The sequence below is a fragment of the Periophthalmus magnuspinnatus genome, chromosome 22, assembly GCF_009829125.3.
Source record: "Periophthalmus magnuspinnatus isolate fPerMag1 chromosome 22, fPerMag1.2.pri, whole genome shotgun sequence".
NCBI classification, from domain to species: Eukaryota; Metazoa; Chordata; class Actinopteri; order Gobiiformes; family Gobiidae; genus Periophthalmus; species Periophthalmus magnuspinnatus.
The window spans coordinates 3,856,953-3,878,334 of record NC_047147.1 but is presented as its reverse complement, the minus strand read 5'-3'; the positions used below and the strand labels follow the sequence as shown (position 1 = coordinate 3,878,334).

Here is a 21,382-nt window from a genome sequence, read left to right as displayed (position 1 = left end):
TTCATGTTTCTCCCCGTGTCTGGATGGGTTTCCTCCGGGTACTCCGGTTTGCCCCATCAACCAAAACATGAACGCCCTTCGAGACAACTGTTGTTGTGATTTTGGGCATTACAAAAATAAATGAATTGAATTGAATTAAAGGTCAAGGATATTTTATTGTTGTTTTTTCCCTAGCTCCTTCTGGCAAGAACCAACTTGGAAGAAAAAAACTACTAAAGTCTCATGAATGACTTTTTAATCAAATTGCTTTGGCGCATTTTTTGTAATTTCAGATTTTTAAAGGTGAAATTGACTTGTATTTGATTACAAAAATAAGAAATTACAGGCAAATATTCTCAAACCCATGCATAGCACTTTTAAAGCAGCTGGAACTATGCAAAGTTTGCAAAATTGGTTGCCCAAATGTGGCATGTGGGTCCCTTTTTATGCAAATTCAATAATGAAGATATCAGTAGAACTGATATAATAAAAGTACGATAAACAATAGTTTGAGCTTTTTAGTCCCCATCCAGGTTCACTATTAGCGAGTGAAATATGATGTTTTAAAAACAGCAATGCATAAAGTGTATCAAATCCTACTTTTTGGGTTGGTTGTTTAGACAGTAAAATTATAGAATGTAGTGGTGTATGTGCATTCACACTGATGGAGCCATTATGACGTTATGATAATTCACAAAAACTAACTTTTGGACAGTAGACAAGTTTTTCGTTCATACTGGTCTAGCTCATTGGATTTGGAAAGATTGATGTCTATGGCTCTTCCCGTGAAAACGTCAACAGGTAACACACGTGAACTCGACGCCCCTGATGTCCCGGTGTGAACCATAACACTTCAACATTATATCTGTGTGAATTTTAGTATAAGTATAAATTGTGATCCTAAAATAATACAATTATCCTAAAATAATAAATTATAAATAATAAAAATACAAACAAATCAATTTAATTAAATCCACAATTACTATCTATAAAAGGCATTTAAGTATCAGTCTGTGTTGTTCAGACCCATTGCTCAAATTTGCGGCTGTTTTCTGCCTTTTATCTGTTGGATAAATAAAAGCTTTAGGTCTATTGTTCTGCAATTATTACAATCAATCGATCAATCAATCAATAAAATAAGAAGGAAATAAAAGTATGAAACCATGTAGGCTATAAAATAAAATGTTCAAGTTTAATAGTTTCATATTATTGTAGATATTATAAAGTAAATGCAATGCTAATTTTAAGAGATCTTCCTTAAATGAATCTCAAACTGTATAAATAAATAAACAATATATATATTATTATTATTATTATTCGTTTATTTCATAGGGACAATGTGCATAAACATAAAAGATGCTTTGCACCAGATTATAGCCGAAGATAGTTTCCATCTGTAGTCCCTGAGCAGGTGAGAAATACAATACAATATAAAAATGTAAGCAATGTAATCAATACACACTCACACACTACAAAATAAGATTTGGAGGAACAATATACAAATATACAAAAAAATATCGCTCCTTCATATATGATCATTTTTGAAAATACCAGTATTATTTAATGCTTTGCCCTTCAAATTACACTAACTGCAAATTATAAATGACATTGTGCCTCCCAACAGTTACTCCTGAGCAGTACTTTTCCCAAATACTTTTTTACTTTTAGTTGAGTAATTTCTTGGACCACAAGAAGAAGGAGAAGGAGAAGAACGAGGAGAATAATATTTAAAGAAAAAAAGCAGACACATTTTTCTTTCCCATTGGTTTAATTATTCAAAACCCAAAGGCTCCATGTCTTGTAGATTGTTGCATAAATGTCCAAAGATTCACAGCAAATGAAAGTGCACAATGACGTTACAGGAGTATTGTTGAATGAACACTGTTTGAGTGTGTTCCATAGACTGTATGTGTACAGTATGTATAGTGCAAATACTGACTGTACGTTCAGTGTACAGTATGTATAGTGCACATACTGACTGTACGTTCAGTGTACAGTATGTATAGTGCACATACTGACTGTACATTCAGTGTACAGTATGTATAGTGCACATACTGACTGTACGTTCAGTGTACAGTATGTATAGTGCACATACTGACTGTACATTCAGTGTACAGTATGCATACTGGACATACTGTGTTCATACAGTCTATGGTCTGTACCAGCCTTCCTCAGGTTTCACATAGAGTTAAAGCTGATGAGGTGTTAGTATGCAAGTTTTATTACATTTGAAATAAAAACACAAAATTATAATATGACTTTAGGGGAAAGATTTCATGTATTCAATGTTAAAATACCAACTTGAAAATATTGTTTAGTGAATGAAACAAAAAATGTAGACAAGATTTTGGTCCTTAAATGCAACACAGTAATATCAGAATTGGGCATATGTCATTTCAATAGAACAGACTAGGCTAATTCTGAACAAACTTGATTTGTAGTTTAAAAGATGCATTGTGTAACTTTTCTGGGGGCCACTTGCTTGTCTCCATGGATATTATTACTTTGGCTGTAATGTTCCACAGTATGGCATTTAATTTATCTCTTGCATATTTCATGATTATGTTTTAGTTGCTCAAAGACACACCTTCTCACTGTGAGCAGGCTTGCCTCTCCACAGATCTCACCAGGAACTTGGCCCTGGTTGGTTCCATGAAGATGAGTAAGTTTGGTGCTTTACTATTTCACATTCCAGGTGAAGCAAATGCATCTCCAAAGAGACAAGCAGGTGGCAGAAAAGTTACAGAATGCACCTTTAAAATGGTGGATTCATGCTTTTTGACTAATTTGAAATTTTCCACTAAAGTCAAAACACAAGCTCTGTTAGCGCTGCTACAACCCAAATTATCCATAGATATCAATGTACATTTCCCCATGCTAGTTTTCAAATGCTACTGTCCGCCATGTTGCACCCACACTCTTTTACTTGGTTAGTGCCAGGGGTGGCGTCAGGGCGGGGGCTTGAGGGGGCCCTAGCCTCCCCTGGAATGGCCGATACTTGACCATAGCTCCCCCAAGTGTTTATGCCCCACTTCTACAACACATCCACTCGCATCCATATATATAAGGTGAACATGCCAAGTGAGCGCCCCATTGAAGACCTTAGCCCCCCCATAGCTCCTGCAACCAAAACTGTTTGGCGCCGCCCCTGGGTAGTGCTAGATAGTTGGGTCTGGAGTTAGCTCAGGTTTCCATGGTAATGTGTGAGCTTTTTTGTGCTATAAACAGGCCTAAAATGTAATAATTTGTGATTATTTGGAATTCGGACCGCAAGTATCATAGCAACTAAAGAGCCAATCTGGAACGAGGCTGTGAAAGGTAACGCCCCCTCCCGCCTGCACCGCTGGGAAAAGACACTTAGCAACACCGTCAATCAAAACTGTTGCGCTAGCGGGAATGACCTCAGTGAAAGAAGGCGCTGATTTGTCTGTTATTAATGTTCATATCTTGATTTACAGACACAATAGTGAAATAAAAACTCCAGGATCATGTAGAGCAGGTTAATACGAACATTTAAAGACAAAAATGACGAGTCTGACAGGAGCAGTTACAGAGAGTGGGCAGCAGAGGAGTCGATGGAGCCGGAGGCGTGCCCTTGCTCACTTCCTGTTTGGAACGCGGCAGCTAGCAGGTTAGCTATGTCCATTTATTTAAACAGTCTGTGCTCCTGACCCAACATTCCAGCACTAACCATTTTACTTTTTGTTCTTCATCATAAACATAGAAGGTAATCGATTAAATAAAGGCATTTAGTGACAAAAAGTCCAAAATGTGTGTTAAAGGAGTACTATGTAACTTTTTTGGTAGGAAATCCACCATCTGTTACTTCATCAAAATGTTATTTGCTCGGTGTAGAATATTCCACAGTAGGGCATTAACATCAGCAGACGCCATTAGGTCAAGGTACAGGCAAGTTTGCGGAACGGCAAGCTCACTCACAATAACAATTCATATTTTCAAATGTATCTTTCAGGAATAAAAATATCTGTAATTGAACAAATGCAAAATAAATAAACTTAAAGGTCCAATATTACACAAAATTGACTCTTGTAGCTTTAATCCATGTTCTACATACAAAACACAACTACAGGTCTGTTTGTGATGAGGAAACAACACTAGAACAGAGATCAGAAAACAGCGTAATATGGGCCCTTTAAAGACATACTGTGGAACCTTTCAGGCAAGACAGTAGCATTTATATGAATGTGGTTTGTTACATAGTTCACCTTTAAATAAAACTGCATACAATGTGCAACAAAATCGGACAAAATTTACATATAAAAAATTAAAACATTCATTCACAGTCAAAGTTTAACATTCGGCAACAACATTCGATTCTCACAAAAATCTCACGGAAAGTTAGAAACAGCGACACTAAAACCACAGTCGCCATCCAAACCTAACAAACATGTACACGTTTTAAATCAATTATCATGTTATGCTTATTATAGACCACTGCAAAGTATAAGTTAGCATGTTAGCATATTAGCACATGTTTTGCAGTTCAACCACATAGACTGTATAAAGAAGTGGACTAAGTGAGTGTGATGTCACCCACAGCGTTTGGCTCCAGTCAAATGAAGCTCATTGAGGCTAGAGCAGTTATAGGGTCCAATCTGAAGCAGAGATCCATATTTGGAATTCCACGACCGCGAGTATCATAGCAACCGAAGAGCCAATCTGGAGCGAAGCTGTTAAAGGTAACACCCCTTTCCACCCGCACTGCTTGTTAAGGAGGGAGCGGGCGCTTAGCAACACGGTCAAATCAAACCTGTTGCTAAAGGTAGCAGGAGTGACCTCGGGGAAAGAAGATGATTTGTCTGTTATTAATGTTCATATTTTCATTTACAGAAACAATAGTGAAATTAAACAACCCAGGATAATCTAGAACGGGTTAATAAGAACATTTTAAAACCAAAATGACGAGTCTGACAGCAGCAGTGACAGAGAAAGGGGCTACAGTTTTCCAATAGAAAGTGAATTGGAGTCAGAATCGTGGCAGCTAGCAGGTTAGCTATGTCCATTTATATATATACAGTCTATGAGTTCAACAAATCCACGTTACCATGTACCTTTCCTTTGTCAGTAGTTGTTAGACTAGTTCAAACTGTAAAATATATATAATCATAGTTAGTTAAATAAAAGGTGCTGTTTGAGCAGCTCTGCGTTTGTCCAAATGACACAAACACGATGAGCTGGAACCATTTGTTAAAAGGCAAATAAATAAATGTGAAAATTGTGGAAATCAAAAATCAGTAGTATTTACAAAAAATAAATTTGAATAAGTTTAAATTAAATCCAGGTTTGCTTTAGTTGTGTTACTGAATGAAATGATCCTTAACATTAGAACCACTGATACACAAACATACTAAAGGTGCGTTCACACTGGGGCGTCAAAAACGCATTGGACGCCTCTAGTTGGACGCCTTTGTCATTGAGGACAAACACCTCTGACGTGGAGAAAAATACTTGACGTGTGTCCAGAGCGTCCGTTGCGGTCTCTGTGAGGTCCTTTGGATGTTTTGTTTTCCCTGTGTCTTTGTGAACGCTGCAGACCAGGGTGAGAGAGTGACTTTAATGTATTTATTACATAAAACCATCAACAGAGACGATCAGCTCAGCGGCGGTGTGTCTGGGTCAGTGACTAGCCTTTAAGCTAGCCGGTGCGCCTAGCATAATTAAGTTGCTGCTAGATTGTTGCTAATGCTGTTCTACTTTTTCCGGATAATGATGTCACTAAATCATTGTAGTGTAGTCTCTGATTGGTTGATGATGTGCATCAAACGTCAAGAGTTCAGATTTTCAACTCTGGAGTGTCCAATGAATGAAGGTTTAACATGCGTCACGTCAACGCCAGATTTGCCTAGATCACCATAGACTTTGCTTGTAAATTCGACGCCCCTTGAACGCACCATAACACAGAACAGTCCTGGATGAAACCTGGTTTAGTCCTGGTTTAGTCCTGGTTTAGTCCTGGTTTAGTCCTGGTTTAGTCCTGGTTTAGTCCTGGTTTAGTCCTGGATTTGTCCTGGTTTAGCCTTGGGTTAGACTTGGTTTAGTCCTAGTTTAGCCTTGGTTTAGTTCTGGTTTAGTCCTGGTTTAGTTTTGTATTGTGGTTCTAATATGTTTTGTTTCATCCTTGTTGCCAGATACAGTGATGGAGGAGAAATAAACAAACAGAATAAAAATAATATTTTTGTGTCGATTTTGTGTAGTAAAAAAACCCAGTGATGAAATCTGCAAACGCCTCAGTACTCCTCTTCAGGATTCACCTCCTCCTCTGGAGGAGCAAAGCCTTCCTGTAGAGAGGAGAGAGAGAAGAAGAAGGGGAGAGAGAAGAGAGAGGAGAAGGAGGAGAGAGAGAAGAAGGAGGAGAGAGAGAAGAGAGAGGAGAGAGAGAAGAAGGAGGAGAGAGAGAAGAGAGAGGAGAAGGAGGAGAGAGAGCAGGGAGAGGAGAGAGAAAGAAGAGAGGAGAGAGAAAAGAGGAGAGAGAAGAGTGAGGAGAGAGAGGAGAGAGAGAAGAGGGGGTAGAGAGGAGAAAGAGAAGAGACATGAGAGAGAAGACAGGAGAGAGATGAGAGAGAGAGGGGAGAGAGAGGAGAGAGAGAAGAGCGAGAGGAGAGAGAGGAAAGAGAGAAGGGGGAGGGGAGAGAGAAGAGAGACACCAGAGAGGAGAGAAAAATAGAGAACAGAGTCACGAAATCAAGGAATTGGAAAAAATTCAGCAGTCAGTATGGCTGTACAGTATGGCTGTCTTCTAAATAAACTCATTAGATTAAAGACATATGCTGCACATCGATTGGTCGACTAAAAAGGGGGCATGGCAAAAACTCTCAAAACTATTATGTATCTCTACATCTCACAGAGTACACCTGATGTTTACAGTTTCAGTAACTGTCTGCTGTTAAGTCAACAGGTGAGTTAGCTTCAGTGTAGTAAGCTCCTCCTTCACACAGATATAAGGCAGTGTGCAGCAGTATCTGACCAGAACTGAGGCTTGGATGAGCAGCCAAACGTCTTCACTCTAAAACTTTTGTCCATACAGATTTGAATTTTTCTTTTACTTTGGATCAGACCTGGACGACTGATAGACAGACCGATAACAGGCGTTTAAGGAGAAATAAGAAAGAACAGCTGCTTCATTGTTTAGTCAATAGCTCAGAAAAACAAAACAATACAATGTTTATATACTGTCTTGTTTTGTATATAGTACACACACACACACACACACACACACATTGGGTTTCCATGCTTTTTGGAGGATTTTACATTGACTTCCACTCATTTCTTGCAAACTAATCCTAACCTTAACCAGTCACCACTTGCCTATCGTATACCCGAACCTTAACTTACTAACCAAAATCTGGACTTGTTGTTGATATATCTACACTATAACTAGGAACTACCTGACGAGGACCCGATTTGTGTCTCCATAAAGAACTCAGGTCCTTGTTATTTCAGTGTGTATGCAGATCTGAGTCCCCAGAGTGTGATAAATACCTGTCGACACACACACTTACCTCAGTGGCATACAGGATGTCTAGGATCTGCTGCATGATTGGTTCGCTGGGATGTTCCTGACAGATGACCTCAATGTCCCGCAGTTTCCCAAAGTAAAAGTCCCTCTCTCTCTCCAGTCCCTCGAAATTGTTCGTCAGCTCTGACAACTGAGGAAAAAAAACACACAACTTTAAAGGTCCTAGATTACATAAAACTGACTCCTGAGGTTTAATCCATGTTATAATCCTGTTCCCTCCTCAAAAACAGACCTGGAGTTGTGTTTTGTTTCATTCACACATGTTTGAGTAACACTTTATTATGAGTCTGTAACATCTCCAAAGCTCAAAATGCTCTGTTCCACCTTGTGATGTCATAAAGTGGTAGTTTTCAAGTTAACAGCTCCTTTTACCTTTAGTTCAGTAGAGACTGGAAATTCCGAGGCTGAAATGATCCAAATGATTCTAGTGAAGGTGTATCGAGTTTAAAAAAACACAGTGGAGCACTTCCTGTACTACCACCTGATGACATCACAAAGTGAAGTGTTTTCAGTTTTGAGAGAAGAACTCAGCCTAAATATGCATGTAGATCCTGGGGGATCATGTAGATCCTGGGGGATCATGTAGGATCATGATTAATGAGTCGATGGAGCTGGTAGTGCTCATGATTACTTCCTGTTTGGAATGCGGCAGCTAGCAGGTTAGCTATGTCCATTTCTATGTACAGGCTATGGGCCACCCACCTCTTCCTTTAGCTTGATTTCTGCCTCCAGGCCGTTCCGGGGGGTGGTGTTCCTGGTGGAGTTGTAGTGGACCCTCTGAGGTGTGGGCATGTTTTTCACTGTGGCCGGGGGTCTCTGTCCTAAACACATTAAAACACATCAAGTCAGTTTATTATCTTGTATTTACTTCAACAGAACAGACCACGCAAGGCAATGGTGGACTTTTTAGTTTGCGCAACCTTTATTTTCAGTTTAAAGGTTCACTGTGTAACTTTTCTGAAGGGGTATCTGCCACTAGCCTGTCTCCATGGATATTATGATTATTTTGCATGGAATGTTCTACATTATGGCATTTAATCCATGAATTGATACTTTGCAGCTGATGCCATTATTAAATTCCCTGTGTGTGTGAAGCTAATGGGAGGCACTACTCTACTACAACAGGTGAGCTGACTGTGTTGTTAAACAAGTCCAAAATAAGATTACACTCAACACTTATTTACTAAACATCGGCCTGTCCAGGGACTACAGGTGGAAATTAGCATCTATGCTATAACCTGGCACCAAACATCTCTCCTTTTTTTTTTAAGGTCAATGTAATGTTGTGCACTGTCCCTGTTTCAAATAAAAGCATACCATACCATACCATAACTGCTAGCAAGCATTAGCATTAGCCAACGGTTTTTCAGTTAGTCACTATCACCTTGTGTAAAATCAAACTCCTAAACAGGACTATGAACACTCGGATTGATCACAGGCTCCTGAAAATGTGCTCTCTAAATTCCATTTTTTCTTCAGTTTTCAGATGATCTTTTTTGGCAGTGTTTGCGTTGTGCCACCATGGTAACTGCTGAACCTTACTCCATAGACATACATGTAGACATTACATTGGCTGACATTAATCTCCTGAAGACTGATCCTAACCTTAACCCTAGTGATACTTTGCAGCAGTGGAGGGCTGTCAGGGCCAGCAAGGCCTTCTCTGCTGGCCTAAACATGCTCAGAAAAATGAATTTATCTCATTTTATTTCCATAAATATGTAAGCTAAAATATTCTCTATTCTCTGTTCTCAGTATGTCATATCATATCCACTTCGTTGAGTGGCTTCCAATGTTGTTTATTGTGGTAGAGTTTTTGTCTCATTATATTTCAGCTGCTTGTGTTGTCAGGCAAATATCATTTTTCAATTTCCTGGAGTAAACAGAGGAGGTCCTGTCCACTGTAAGTAGACACAGACATAGTTTCAATAGCCAATCAGATTTCGATTCTACACACCAGAGCTAGCTAGAAGGCCCAACGCAAACTGGACATGTACGTGTCCTGTGATTGGATAATAAGCCCTGCTAGAGCTGGAAAAACAGCAGCTTGCAGAATGTCAAACTAAACTCAGAGATCCTACAGCTCTTGCTGCATTTCTAACCTATAATGGAGGAGATTGATCTAGTTGCTGATATATTTTCCATGCCATTTTCAAGACGGGCCTTTCACGAAAAGCTGGATATTATGAGAATAGGTCAACCAGCCCCTGTGCTAGCCAACCTGCCCAGCAAGGAAATGGGTTTGTCTGTTATTTGCACTAAAGTCCGTTCAATCTCACCTGCACCACATTTTCAGTTATTTGCTGTTGTATAGACTATTGTCAAAAAATGCCAATGATCTGTTTACTTTATTTTCAAAGAATATTTTGTTTTGTTATTGTCTGGTGGGTGTCTTATATGAAACGGCGACATTGAGCAGTTTCTTGGTCAGACTTGTTTATTTTTAATAGTATCTGTGAACTGAGGCTCCTACTAATTGTGAATGCAGTGCTGCTTATTGGTTTTAAATGTTCCTGAAATTAAGTGTTGCTTGACGAGCCTGTATTGTGGTGATGTTGTAATGTGTAAGTGAGACGCCACTGAAGGCCCAAGGGTAAAATGCACGGCCTGACACTGCTTTGCAGTGACGTCACACTGGGAGGGACAGCACGTGTCTATGGAAGAATGTTCAGCAGTTACCATGGTGACACAATGCACACATTAGTCTGTAAACTGGATTTAAATTACATTATAATTATCAGAGGTCTGTGATCAATCCGAGCATTCATGGTCCTGTTTAGGATTTTCATTTTCGTCAAAACGGTGTCACTGTCACCTTTTTGAAAAGAAACTGAAAACTGTTGATAGCTAGCTTGTGACTATAATGTTATTTAAGAGGGAATTTGGACCTCCTCCTTGCCTGGCTCTCCTCCTCCTCGCCCGGCTCTCCTCCTCCTCGTCTGGTCTCCTGGCCGATTTCTTATGTTGTCTGATTTTTCCTGTTGTGTCTGATTTTTCCTGTTGTGTCTGATTTTTCTTGTTGTGTCTGATTCTTCCTGTTGTTTTGTTTTTTGTGTCTTGGCGGCACGGTGACTGAGTGCCATCACTCATGTCTCACAGCAAGAAGGTTGGTTCGATCCCCGGGTCACCAGGCCTTTCTGTGTGGAGTTTTTCATGTTTCTCCCCGTGTCTGGATGGGTTTCCTCCGGGTACTCCGGTTTCCCCCATCAACCAAAACATGAACGCCCTTCGAGACAACTGTTGTTGTGATTTTGGGCGTTACAAAAATAAATGAATTGAATTGAATTGAATTGAATTGGAATTGTTTAACAGCACAAAATCAGTTAGATTGTTATAGTTCCAGTTTGTTCTTTATGTTAAAAAAAGAGCTCAGATTAAATTCTACGTGAATATCAAAGCTTCAGACAGACCAGTGCCCCCAGTTACCCCACCCCAGGTAATGTTGATGACATCAGCTGCTAAATATTAATAGTCACCATTTGCCCAACAACTAAACCCAAACTGTTTTAAACTATATCTGATCCCAAGTCACTGTTGATTTAATAATAAAGGTCTCCATAAAAGGAGGCATGTCCCCAGAACCTTGCACGCACAGCCAGACTTGGGTTAAAATGTCAGAGTCTAGAACGGTCCAGGTTGAAAACAGCAGCGTCAGAGCAGCGTTCAGGCCAGAGGTGGGACGTCATCGTTTCACACGTCTCAAGTCAAGTCTCAAGTTAAAGGACCTGTATGTGAGATTCTGGTTTTCATTTCCATCAACATGAGTGAACTGTGTCCCCAGATACAAGGTAAACATGTTCAAATCAAATATATTACTGACAACAACTGTAATGCTGATTTAGTCTTAATTATAAAAACACTGGACATGATGGATAATTTGTTTATGTTATCATTTGGTGTTTATCCAATTGTCCAATCAGAAGCAGAATGAGCCTCACATGCCTCTCTCATCTGGGGTGACAGTTTCAAAGCTGAAATCCAGTTGGTTTAAACCTAAAATGACTCTCTCTGATCTGAATTATTGGTACATTCTGCTGTTTATCTGTTCTGAAACAGTCTATTTAAATTTTCTAGTGGGGTTATCTTGCATTATTTAGATCTTAATTGAAGTTCTTTCAATATTACTGTTTATTGTGATATTTGTCTGTAGCGATATATCGACTTCCTTTGTTACTTTGACAGGTCTACTCATGAAAGCTGCTGCAAACATGTTGTCCATATACTGAGAATGAGACACGCCTGTATGTGCAGGTCACACACTCTGGACACACACAGGGTCAGATGGGAGCGCTGTACTTTTGTTAAAACTTTACATTTCTTAAAAAAATTTGTTCCACAAACTGCCACATAGCTAATGAAAAACTATGATGTATATTTACCTAAGGCACGATTCCACCAAACTAGTGTCACCATACTAAAATTTCAAACTCTATTTTGAAATTAAGGAGCAGACGCTCTTTAGACCAGACATGGGCAAACTACGGCCCGGGGACCACACATGGCCCTTTGGGCTTTTTATATATATATATATATATATATATATATATATATATATATATATATATATATATCCCGGCCCCTCTGTCAAATTATAGAACCCATTATTGACAACACTACACCAAACAAAGTAATATTTAGAAAAACATGAAAATCTGTCATATGCACTTTAATCCATTATTTCATTTAAGTCTTCAGTCTTTAAAATAGTGACTCAGGTCTGACTCAAGTCCAAGTCCACACCTCTGGTTCACTCAGATGCCTCGCCACGTTTGCTCCAGCCCCAGTCTCCATGTGCTCCACTGATACACATGCTGATGGTGTGAGCAGAATCACTTTATATTTACAGAACACTGCACTTAAAGGTCCCCTGTCTGACTTTACTCTGTACTCTGCTGTTACTGATTCTAAACCTATTTCACTTTGTGAATTTTGTCAATTTGCTGTTCAAAACTGGGGTTGCATTGGTAAAACCACAGACTCTATATAGACGTGGACTAAGTGAGTGTGACGTCACCCACAGCGTTCAGCTCCAAATGAAGCTCATTGAGCCTAAGGGCAGTTATAGGGTCCAATCTGGAGCAGAGTTCCATATTTTGGAATTCTATCATAGTAGCCAAAGAGCCAATCCAGAGCAAGGCTGTTGAAGGTAATGCCCCTTCCCGCCCACATCTCTGGTTTAGCAGGGAGCAACCACTTAGTAACGCTGTCAATCAGACCTGTTAGTAACGCTAGCAGGAGCGACCTCAGGGAAAGAAGGAGCCTGATTTGTCTGTTATTAATGTTCAGATCTTGATTTATGGACAGAATAGTGAAATATTAAAAACAGTATCATATAGAGTAGGTCGAAACAAACATTTTAAGACCAAAATGACGAGTCTGACAGTAGTTACAGAGAGAGGAGCCACAGTTTTTTTTGTTTTTTGTTTATTTAAAGTGACTTGGAGCCAAAGTAGATGGAGCTGGAAGTGCGCCCATGATCACTTCCTATTTGAAACTTGGCGACTAGCAGGTAGCTATGTCCATTTATATATGCAGTTTATGGTAATAACTAACACTTAAGCTCAGGATTTTTTCATCCAATCAAGCTCATTGTTACTTAGCATCATGGGAAACCAGCCACCCGACACCATCCCAAACACTTTACTGGTTCATTCTCAAGAGTGACTAAATGTTTAAAGTAGAGAGAGATGTGAGAACTATGAGGAAACAACTGCCTGACTCTATCTCAGACTCTTGTTTCTGTGCCATGGTGTGATAAAAGCTCAAACTAAAACATGTTCTTGAATCATGGTTCAGGTGCAGGTACTGTAACGCTCCTGGAGTTGTTTACAAAGTGCATCCTGAACTAAATCCGACTTCCAAATATCATAAATCTAATCCTAGTCTCAGTTCTTTTCCAAAATGGCGGCTTCAAATGTCCAGTTCAGCACAGTACAGGACCTTTAAGTGAGCAACTATATATAACCCAATAGTACTTTCACAGTGTCATGCTGGTCACACCGTCATCCTGCGGGGGCGCTCTAGAGCCATCCAAAGCCGTGCAGGCCGTGCAGGCTGTGCCCAGAGGTCAGAGGTAGGCCTGTCACGATAATAACTACATCCACTTATGGTTTTATAAATTGTTAACAGATTGGGCTGTTTGTTTTGTTTATTGAATGGTCTATCGATTATTTTTTGATGAACTGATTCGTTGTTCAGATTGTGAAAGGCCAGTGAATATGATCTTTTTTTTTTAAATATTTGACCCATATGAAGCTAAACTGATCCTTCTAAAACACTAGACTGAGATGTTTCCAGTAGATGAAGCCACCTTGATCACAAAAACAGTGTCCAGATGACCACTGCTGAAACCTCTACATGGAACCCCTCCTGGACAAATGAGGTATTACACATCTCATTGATTATCTCACTAATCGACAAGTTGTGATTAATCTATTAACCTGACTCAACCCTGGAATGAAACGATCATTTAAGGGGTTAGCATTTAACGTATTTTCCGGTGTATAAGTGGCACCAGCCAAAAAAATGCATAATAATGAAGAAGAAAAACAGTACTTCACATATAAATCGCATCTAAGTATAAGTCGCGCGTCCGGGCAAATGATGAATAAAAGTGTGATTTATAATCCGGAAAATACGGTAATCATAATACAAAGAAAAATACCCCATATAGTGCTGAAGGAGTTTTAATATATAACCTCCATGACTCATAGATACAAACTGTCTAATGCTGCGTTCAGACCGCGTTGAATGCCTATAGTCGGACGCCTCTAGTTCTCGGTGGCGGCGTGTCTGAGTTCATTATCAGCCTTTACGCTAGCCAGTGCGCTCACTATAATTAAATTGCCCTAGTTTTTAGCTGATATCTTTCTTCTTCTTTGTCGCTACATCACTGGAGCATTGTCTCTCATTGGTTGACGTAGCGCTTTAAAAGTTCAGCTTTTTCAACTCCAGCGTTGGACACTGTGTTTGCGCTCACAGTGCTCAAGACGCTCAAGATGCGCCGTGTCACCAGCAGATTCACACCGCTGACACTTGAAAATAAAACGCAAAAACGAAGCAGTGCGAATCGAATGGATGGAATAATTGGAATGGACACAAGCACCATAATTTCCTGCACTATTTGATGTGTCTTATATGTGTGTAATCCCTCAGTGTCCAGTAGGTTCATAGTGGTCCATGGGTATGAACTAGTCTATGTGTCTTATACTTGTGAAAGATAGAGAGACATCATTCTAAACATATTCAGGAAAGGGTTTTTTTTTTTAGTATCGACACCTGCTCAAATGAGTATCTAGTTTCAGTACTAGTTCAAGTGTGTCTGATTTTCAATACTTTTGACAGCAGAGTCAAAAATATTATTTCATTTTGATATTATCATTTATCGTCTATGTTTTCGTAGCAGTTCTCGTGACAGGCCTAGTCGTAGATCAGAGGTGAGAGGAGGGTTACCTGTTGGCCTCTTTGCTCTGTGGATGTAGTGATCACCTGGGTTTGGAGGAGGGGTCATATCTTGACCCTGTCTCGCTGCCACCGGGTTGTACTCCTGGCCGGTGTAGTTGGCATCGAAAAACGTCTTGAACCACTGCACAAACTCAAAATTATCCTGGAACCGGCCCTTTACCAACCGCTCCACTGAAATGATCTGCAAAAAGGTTAAAGTTCATATGCAGGTTACATAACATAATCACTGAATTGTAATTAAAGGCGATGTACCTGATGTTTATTGTCTTAACAGAACAGTTTGCAGAGCTCAAGAGTTAATTCTCACTTACCTAATGCATTCAGAGCATCCTAGTTAATTACCAAGATGAGTTTATTAGAGCTTTTCACAACTCTCAGAGCAGTAAAGGTAAGAACAACTATCATGCTAACAGTGCACTTCCTGATTATCAAATGCTTTATAATTAGATACACAGAGCCACAGAACACAGTGGACTTATTTTGGCCTCAAGATCTGCTTAAACAATATATCTGTACTGGACATAGCCTGTATAAAGAAGGTTAGCATCATCAAGGCTAGCAGTTATAGCAGAAAATTTGGAGCCCAGTTCTATATTTGGAATTCCAATTGTGAGTATCATAGCAACCAAAGAGCCAATCTGGAGCAAGGCTATTGAAGGTAACGCCCCTTCCTGCCCGCACTGCTGGTTTGGCAGGGAGTGGGTTATTCAAACCTGTTGCTAATGCTAGCGCGAGCGACCTCAGGCAAATTTTTCTAAAAATGATGTATAGTCTTGCTTTCTGGTTAGACACGAGAAGCGGATTAGGATTAGAGTGAAATCCGTAGTGTATAGTTCTCACTTTCTCCACAGACATGCGCTGGAAGGCTTTCTGCAGGATTTTGAAGTTCTGGATGTACTCGTGTTCCAGTTTGGCTTGAAATTTGACTTTCTTCAGAAGAAGGCATCCAGGGAACAGATAATCCATAAATTGACAGTATGCTGCCCCTAAAACACACAAACACATGTGTTAGAATTAGATAATACTGCTTTATATTACATTTGTGTGAATCTGAATCTGCAGAACAGAATGGAGCAGTGTTTGTCAAGTGTTCACATTTTGAAGTTGGATATATGGCTGAAGACTGTGCACTTAAATAAATCTGTGTGTACCTGAATGTATGTGTACCTGTGTGGGGGTGTACCTGTGTGTGTGTGTGTGTGTGTGTATCTGTGTGTGTGTATCTGTGTGCATGTACCTGTGTGTACCTGTGTGTGTGTACCTGTGTGCGTGTGTGTGTGTACCTGTGTGCATGTACCTGAGTGTGCGTGTACCTGTGTGTGTGTATCTGTGTGCATATACCTGTGTGCGTGTACGTGTGTGTACCTGTGTGTGTGTACCTGTGTGTGTGTGTACCTGTGTGTGGGGGTGTACCTGTGTGTGTGTGTACCTGTGTGCGTGTGTACCTGTGTGCGTGTACCTGTGTGCGTGTACCTGTGTGCGTGTACCTGTGTGTGGGGGTGTACCTGTGGGTGTGTACCTGTGTGTGTGTGTGTATCTGTGTGCGTGTACCTGAGCATAGCTGTTCAATCTTGGAGTAGTTGAGCTGCAGAGAGTCGTTGACCCAGGCCAACATGTCATGGCGGCTCATGTTGTTCACCGTCACAGAAGTGGTTAAAATATTCACAGCCATCTGCAAAAAGTACAGGAAGTACAGGAAGTAGATCAAATACACAAGATACTGGCTTTAATAAAATTCACTAAAGGTAAAGACACAAGTAAGAGTCAAAAGTAAAATCTGTCAACTGGACACAAAAAATGTAAAAGCGAAGACGTTTCACTGCTCATTCAAGCCGCTTCTTCAGTTCTGGTCAGATTACTGCTGGACACTGCCTTATATCTGTCTGACTACACTCAAACTGGAAATAGCTATTGCTTACAGTTTCTCTTTGTAGGCTAGGTCTATTGAGCTATACTAAGTGTGCACTGTGCCTAGGTCATAATTAGCATAATAATTCAGCTCTTACTGGGTGCTTCCACAGTTTTTGGCAATCTTGCTCTATTGTTTCTCTTTGTTTCCTTTGTTTGCTTTGGGTCTGAGGGTGGAGTTATAGATGGGGAAAAGATGATGCCGTAGGCCCCCATTCCTGTTCAAGGGAGGACTCTTTCCTAACAAAAACTAACTAACCCCCCTGTCAAACCAGTTCTTTTCTCTGGAGGAGTGGTTAGTGGCTTTGAGATGGAGATACACGGCGGACTGGGGTCCAGAGGAACTCTCACACCGGTGTTGGTTCATTCTCTTATGGAGTAGCTGTTTAGATTCTCTAATGTACCGCTCACTGCACTCTTCACTACACTGAATGGAGTAGACTACATTACTTTGTTTATGGCTCGGGAGCTACGCCTTTTGTCGTTTTTTTCCAGTTTTATTAAACAGGATGAGAAAAAACAAGGCCAAGGTGAGGGTGAAAAGTGGGGAGAGACATTCAGAAATTAGTTTGTGCTGAAAACTGAATCTGCAAGTAACTGGAATCAGCACAAAAGTAAAGATTTTCAAGATTGACTTCAGTTGACTTTTTTGCACCAATACAATGCAACCTTCTTTATGTATATTTTTGAGGAAATTATTCAAATAATATGTAACATTTGTAGGTTCTTGGTAAATGGTCACATTTTTATAAAGTGCTTTTCCACCTTCAAGGCACTCAAAGCGCTTTACATCAAGGAACCACTCACCCATTCACACTCACATTCATTCACCAATGTACAAAGACACAGGGGACAAGGTGGCTTAAGTGTCTTGCCCAAGGACACAACGATAACATTAATCTGTGAGTGCTGGAATCGCACCAAGAAGACAGCTGGTTGGTCTCTTAGTAATGTTCTTATCTTGATTTACAGACACAATAGTGAAATAAAAACCCCAGGATCATGTAGAGCGGGTTAATACGAACATTTAAGACCAAAATGAGTCTGACAGCAGCAGTTACAGAGAGAGGAGACACAATCACTTACTGTTTGAATGTGGCTAGCAGGTTAGCTATGTCCACTTGTATACAGTCTATGGTCTTGATCCAAACCTGATTCTGGTCCTTGTTGATGTTAAAGTCTTAGTTTATTTAGGTACAAGTTAGGTCTCTTTTTTATTTTTTTGATAGGGATATGCAAACTAGTGTTGTTAAAAGTATCGAAAATCAGATCCTAATAGATACTTCAACTAGTATTGAAACTAGATACTCATATTCCAAAGGTATCGATACTAAAAAAGTCCCATTGACAGAAATGAACCTTTCCTGAATAATTCAATTCATTTTATTTTTGTAACGCCCAAAATCACAACAACAGTTGTCTTGAAGGGCTTTCATGTTTTGGTTGATGGGGGAAACCGGAGTACCCGGAGGAAACCCATCCAGACACGGGGAGAAACATGCAAAACTCCACACAGAAAGGCCTGGGCGACCCGGGGATCCAACCAAACCTTCTTGCTGTGAGGCATGAGTGTTGCCACTCAGCCACCATGCTGCCTAACAAAAACTAACTGAATATGTTTATAATGATGTCTCTCTGTATCTTTCACAAGTATAAGACACATAGACTAATATACACCATGGACCACTATGAACCTACTGGACACTGAGGGATTACACACATATAACACACATGGGAATAGAACACTAAGTACCAACATTTAATGTGGAAAATCACACTCTGCTGTCTAAAGAAATAGTGTTTTTAAAAATGTATTGTCATCGTGGTATCAGAATCGATTATTTTTTTTCATTATGTTGTTATTTTGACGCAGCCTAAGTTCGGGGTTTGCATCCTGCTATCAATTACATCCTGTCATTGTGCTCTTGGGCAAGACACTCTCCTTATTATGTCTGTTTTTAAATTAAAAGGTCTAAATCAGATCTAAAACTGGATGAGGACTAATCTAGGACTAAACCAAGAACGAACTAGAGGTGCTTGTCAGACAATACAAATTTAGAAGAGCAAAACTGACCGGGAGGGCCGATATTTGCCCCGGTTGAGAACCGCGAGCCTCCCGTAGATCTTGAGGTGGGCGCGTCTGTGTTTTTTGTTGTTTTTTTTTGCCACAAATCAATTGGTTTTGAATCGACTGCAAAATGGGAGTAGCACCAGCACCTTTCCGGTATTCGCCTCCAACTGCGCAATATTTCCCTGCGTAAAATGTGCCAAACTAACCCAAAAACGAACCGAATGGGCGCGGGTCTGTCTGGCATTTACGCACGGAGAACAATAACGCGCTGATTTGCCGGTAGCTTTTGGTTATGACCGCATCGTGTAAGCCCCTTTCTCTCCCTGTCATCTCGGCTACACCAGGGCCTCCGACGCGCACTCGCTCCGGACAACGTCTTAACGCCAAAAACCTATGAACGAATTACGCACACGATGGGATTAAGAAATGAGAATACAAATATCCCAAATACTCACTGTGTCTTCGTTTAAAGCCCTGTGCGTAGCTGGGGAATGCTGGAGACGAGGTGCAGCGTTTAGATATGAGCCGCTCCCGTGAGTAGTGCGCATGCGCCTGGGGGCATGCCGCTCCGGTTCAGGGCTGACACATGATGGTAATGTGACGGTGGGGTTTAGCGTGGGGTTTAGCGTGATGCTGCTCATGCTTCTGATGGTTTCAAAGGGAGAAAATCAAACCGGTGAGTGGCTTTGTTATTTGGGTTGTTCAAAAATCCATAACAACCTTTTGCTATGTCAGTGTCACGCAGGGGCGGATCCAGACATTTTAGCAGGGTCCAGCCACCGACCAGACAGGGGCCACGGCTCATACAGGGGCCACGGCTCTGTAACCCAGGAAGCCAAACACGTGACATTTCCTGCATTCTGGTGAATTCTAGCAGCCTGATAAACAGCTGTATTGGTATGATATGAGATAAACATGGTTTAAAGGAGGATTTCAGAATATACCAGTTCATATAACATATATGTATGTTTAGCCAACATCATTGCTTAAAGTATTTGTGTTTTTATTTTTATGTTATTCCACTTATTTGTTGCCAATATGTAAATAAACCGAGTCAGTATTATGTCATTTAGCTGTTTATGATTTATATGGCTGTTAAAAGATATTGTATAAATGTATATTTATTTAATCAACGTGAATCGGAACTATAATAATGATGTTGTATGTTTACTATGCTTTAGTTATAACCACAGACTGTATAAAGAAGTGGACTAAGTGAGTGTGATGTCACCCAAAGCATTCAGCTCCAGTCAAATGAAGCTCATCGAGGCTAGAGCAGTTATAGGGGCCAATTTGGAGCAGAGTTCCATATTTGAGAGAGGTGGCGTCCATGAGACTTTGAGCGGAGCTCACGAGACTGTGCGAGATCTAAGATGGCGGCGCCCTGCTGCTAGAGACACAAAAACAAAACAAAAGTTATTTTCTACTGGAACTTTATTTTTTCTTTTTCTCTCCCTCTTTCCATCCGAACTCGTGCAATATACCCACAACCCTGGAATCGCTTGAGGAATATATCGACGACTGTTTCACCCGACTGTGCATCAATATGAACCAGGATTTAACCAACTCCGTCAACAACTCCACTCCCAGTAATGAAAAAAAGAGACTGCGTATGGCTTCAACACCAGACTCAGGTACTACCCACACAAACAACCCATCCGACCCCTCATGCTGCGCAGACATCGCCGACATCGCCGTCATTCTCAGCTCAATTGACACCAAACTCACCGCAATGGACAATAGAATAGCACTCATCGAACTTTTGCACCAAGAATTCTCCGCACTCCGACACAGCCTGGAATTCAGTCAGGAACAGATACAAACACTCACCGAAGAAAATAAATCATTGAAAAAATCAGTCAGCACACTCACTACACAGGTTACAACAATAACAACAGAAAATAAAGCAATGAAAGAAACCATACTGGACTTACAGTCACGCAGCATGAGGGACAACCTGGTATTCACCGGCATCCCGGAGCAACCCACAGAAGACGCAGAGAAACTAGTCAAAGATTTCATCACAACACAACTCAAACTCCCAGCTGCTACAGTAAACGCCATCACATTTCATCGCGTGCACCGCATGGGACCAAAAAACACCACACCGGACAATAAACGACCCCGGCCAATCGTGGCCAAATTCGAGCATTACAAACAAAAACAACACGTACAGAATCAAGGAAGACAACTGAAAGGAACGAATTATGGACTGAATGAACAATACCCAAAAGAAATAATGCAGCGCCGCCAAAAACTTTATCCGATTCGCAAGGACATGATTCAACAAGGAAAGAAAGCAATCATTGTTTCGGACAAACTTTACATAAATGGACAGCTATACCGGAATACAGAAATAACCCCTTGGCTTTACTAAACTTTCCAATACTGTAACCTCTCCATAACTCAACAACACACAGAAC

The 21,382-nt window shown here is 40.5% G+C and overlaps 1 protein-coding gene across 2 annotated transcripts; it reads right to left on the bottom strand.

Moving 5' to 3' along the window:
* Positions 1-1,728: 1,728 nt before the first annotated feature.
* mapre3a (microtubule-associated protein, RP/EB family, member 3a) lies at positions 1,729-19,507 on the bottom strand. 2 transcript variants are annotated; one of them, XM_033988343.2, is made up of 7 exons: positions 19,415-19,507; positions 16,532-16,652; positions 15,821-15,966; positions 15,005-15,161; positions 8,219-8,337; positions 7,500-7,646; positions 1,729-6,278 (listed from the first exon to the last, which is right to left on the bottom strand). In XM_033988343.2, the coding sequence occupies exons 1-7, from the start codon at positions 19,505-19,507 to the stop codon at positions 6,228-6,230; spliced, it is 834 nt and encodes a 277-aa protein (XP_033844234.2). In that variant the 3' UTR covers positions 1,729-6,227. The 2 variants fall into 2 exon arrangements, with proteins under 2 accessions (XP_033844234.2, XP_033844233.1); XM_033988342.2 differs by having other exon boundaries at positions 14,969-15,161; positions 19,415-19,497.
* Between the last annotated feature and the right edge of the window lie 1,875 nt (positions 19,508-21,382).

Excerpts from the sequence above, each read along its gene's own strand:
- mapre3a (XM_033988343.2), bottom strand. The coding sequence starts at position 19,507 with ATGCGCACTACTCACGGGAGCGGCTCATATCTAAACGCTGCACCTCGT. Across the intron at positions 15,967-16,531 it reads GATTGAACAGCTATGCTCAG|GGGCAGCATACTGTCAATTT; the intron begins GTACACGCACAC and ends TGTGTGTTTTAG. Across the intron at positions 7,647-8,218 it reads AAATCAAGCTAAAGGAAGAG|TTGTCAGAGCTGACGAACAA; the intron begins GTGGGTGGCCCA and ends TTTTTTCCTCAG.